The sequence below is a fragment of the Gobio gobio genome (genome assembly GCF_949357685.1).
Source record: "Gobio gobio genome assembly, chromosome: 5".
NCBI classification, from domain to species: Eukaryota; Metazoa; Chordata; class Actinopteri; order Cypriniformes; family Gobionidae; genus Gobio; species Gobio gobio.
The window spans coordinates 47,205,083-47,208,279 of record NC_137101.1 but is presented as its reverse complement, the minus strand read 5'-3'; the positions used below and the strand labels follow the sequence as shown (position 1 = coordinate 47,208,279).

General features: G+C 38.6%; 1 protein-coding gene across 1 annotated transcript; it reads left to right on the top strand.

Moving 5' to 3' along the window:
- Window positions 1–874: 874 nt before the first annotated feature.
- Window positions 875–2,870, top strand: LOC307126085 (uncharacterized protein). The gene is made up of 4 exons (XM_079816460.1): window positions 875–1,472; window positions 1,646–1,699; window positions 1,794–1,925; window positions 2,246–2,870. The coding sequence occupies exons 1-4, from the start codon at window positions 908–910 to the stop codon at window positions 2,545–2,547; spliced, it is 1,053 nt and encodes a 350-aa protein (XP_079672586.1). The 5' UTR covers window positions 875–907; the 3' UTR covers window positions 2,548–2,870.
- Window positions 2,871–3,197: the final 327 nt, after the last annotated feature.

The following is a 3,197-nucleotide window of genomic DNA, read 5'->3' as shown; positions in this document are numbered from 1 at the left end:
TTTCTTATAGTATGAGGTTACACACAGTCATTACAGCATTTAGGTTACGCACCGGTGTGTGTGTGTGTGTGAGTGACAGAGTTAAAAACACACAAATTTGACTAGAATCTAAATACACAGCAATGGCAAACAAAGGGTAAAACGAGAATAGGAAATAGACGTGCACAATCAAACAGTAGCATTACAGCTTTTAGACAGACTACTCTACATATGAACCAAAACAGAACTTTTACAGAAGCACTCTATAAAAACACAATACTTCCAATCTTTATCAAGATAAATGCTTACCATACACAATAATAAACTCACTGCAACAGTTCACTTCCACCAAATGATACGTACACTCATTTATTTACATTGCTAATGCTGACAACAACAACTCAAGATGGAAAATTGCAATATTATTCATTTTGTAAACATCTTAAGGTTTTTCCATGGCACGTTTTCCATTTGCTGCTAGTGCTTTAAAATACTATTGTCTTTTCTTTCTATTTTCTTCTCTGTGTTCTGTAAAGCTGTGCAACAATGTTCAAAACAATGTGATGCACAAATGAACTGGACTGTAATATATATTGCTTTGGATTAAAGCATCAGCCAAATGTATAAATGTTAAACTGGTTGCACTCTCTGGCAGAACCTGTGATTCTACTGTGGTTTTATTCCTAGAACCTTAAAAGAAAATCAGCCATCTTGCTGGAGTTTGCTGGAGTTCAAGGACATGAAAAGGCAGACAGCGAACACCTGTGAGGCCTTGAGAAGGATCTTGGAAACTTTGGGAAAGTTACAACTTGTGTCAATATATAAAAAGATTAGAACCTAACTTGAGCGGTAAACAACAGGGGTATAAAGGCACATGAGAGGCTGTGGGGATGACAGAGCAAGAGCTGGAAACAGACATCAGTGAAGAATGAAGGGTTTAGTGTGTTTACTGCTGCTGTTGGAAACCTTTGTGTTTGTCAATGGAGGACTCAATGAGAACGAGATCAGTCAACAGCTCAGCTCTGAGGACAGAAGACAGAATCCACCTCAAACAGACACTTTGAGAGCTGAAGCTTCAACTGACAGCCAACAATACTGCCATCTGTGCTTCCCTGACATCCATGCAGCCCTGAGAGAACTGACCGCCACGGTCACAGAGCAGAAAGCAAACATCAGAGAACTGACCACCACAGACACAGAGCAGAAAGAAAACATCAGAGAACTGACCGCCACAGTCACAGAGCAGAAAGCAAACATCAGAGAACTGACCGCCTCGGACACAGAGCAGAAAGCAAACATCAGAGAACTGACCGCCACGGTCTCAGAGCAGAAAGAAATCAACAGAGAACTGAAAGAAATCATCAGAGAACTGACCGCCACGGTCACAGAGCAGAAAGAAAACATCAGAGCTTTAGAGACGCGACTGAGAGATGCTGAACAGGCTGCAGAACAACAGACGATTAGCCTGGAAGAGCTGAAGAAGAAAACTGATGGTACCTCACCAAAACATTCACTCTTTATCAATGATCCTCAGAGTAAAACACCAGTGCAATACACCGTATAGTGTAAATGTTAGTGTAAAGTTGAGAGTATATTGTGTAAATTGTGTTATCTATTACAATAATCAGTGTGAATGTCATTTAACAGAATCTTTATTCCTTCACAGAAACTTCAAATCTTACTCTGAGTCAAGTGGAGGAGTTGAAGAAGGAGAACAGAGGTCAATGAGAGCTTGAGTGATGTTAAATTCAGTGAATACATTCTCAGTGTAATACAGTAATATATCACAATATTGCTTATGTTTTCAACAACAGACAGAGAGATTGCTTTTTCAGCTTCACTGATGGAATCTGGCGAAGGATATGTTGGTCCTTTTACCACTGACATCACATTAACCTACAGGAACGTCTTCACAAACATAGGGAACGCCTACAACCCAATCACAGGTAATTATCAATTAAATGAGTTATAAATATTATAGTGTTAGATCAGAGGAATCTTCACGTCAGAAATATCAAATCCAGCCCCGGATCTTGTCAAAAAATAGTTTTCTATCAGCCTGAGAGTTTGTATAATAGAAAACAAAGTAAATAAACCTGTATGTAGGATTGATCACAGATTGCTTTTGAAAATGTTCAGATCTGATGTTGTGTAATGTGTGTAAGAGAATTAATGAAATGATCTTCATCTTTTAAAACTATAACACAGTGTGTTTGGTCATTAAACTGTGTGAAGCTGATTCTGTATCTCTTGTTGTTTGATTCAGGTGTTTTCACAGCCCCACTGAGAGGAGCCTACATGTTCAGAGTCTCTGTTTATGGTAATGGCCCAACTCCAGCAACTGCAGACATTGTTAAGAATGGAGAACGTGTGGTTATAGCACATGATTATCAGCCTCAGGATCGGTTAAACTCCTCGAATGGAGTTGTGTTGATCCTGGAGGTTGGAGATGTTGTCTATGTGAGGCTTTGGTCTGGCATGAGGATATATGATGACCAGAATAACCACAACACTTTCAGTGGTTTCCTGCTGTTCCCCTTAAGAGAAGATGAGCTTTGCAGAATGTGATTCCAGTAACTCTGAACCTTCAGCGAATGATTTAAGATGATAATCATGAAGAATCATTAACATATGAACCTGAATTAATGAGGAATAATGTGTGTTTGATGTTTGCTATAGATTACTGTATAAAGTCAGTATGAGACACTATATTCATAAGCTCTGAGCTGTCTCAACATGTCACATTATATAAAGAGTTTCATCAGTGAGACAGACAGGACTCATGAATATCACATGACTGATTTGTTAAAGCAATAAATCTATAAATGTTGAATAATATCTTTTGAAGTGTATCTTGTTGCTGATCCTGGATCTGTATCTTCATCCTGCATAAATAAATAAGAGAATAAAGAGACATTGTGGTATTTTCTTTTCAACAATATTTGTTTTGAGGTCATGATATCATGTGGTATAATAATGGCGCTGTCATGTAATTCATGAGATGTAGTTTACATTTAATTTACAGTTTTTGTCTCTAAAATGGTAGATTAAGAACTAAGAAGTGTATTTTTCTGAATCCAGTATGTAATGTAGCAGTAGCTCAAAGGCTGATCTCATGTCCTTATATATAGAGCAGTGTAAGTCCAGCAGTCGGGAACATGCAGGGATTCTCCTGGAGGCCTGAAGATGGCGCTCCAGAGCGGATCAGGGTCTGTGTG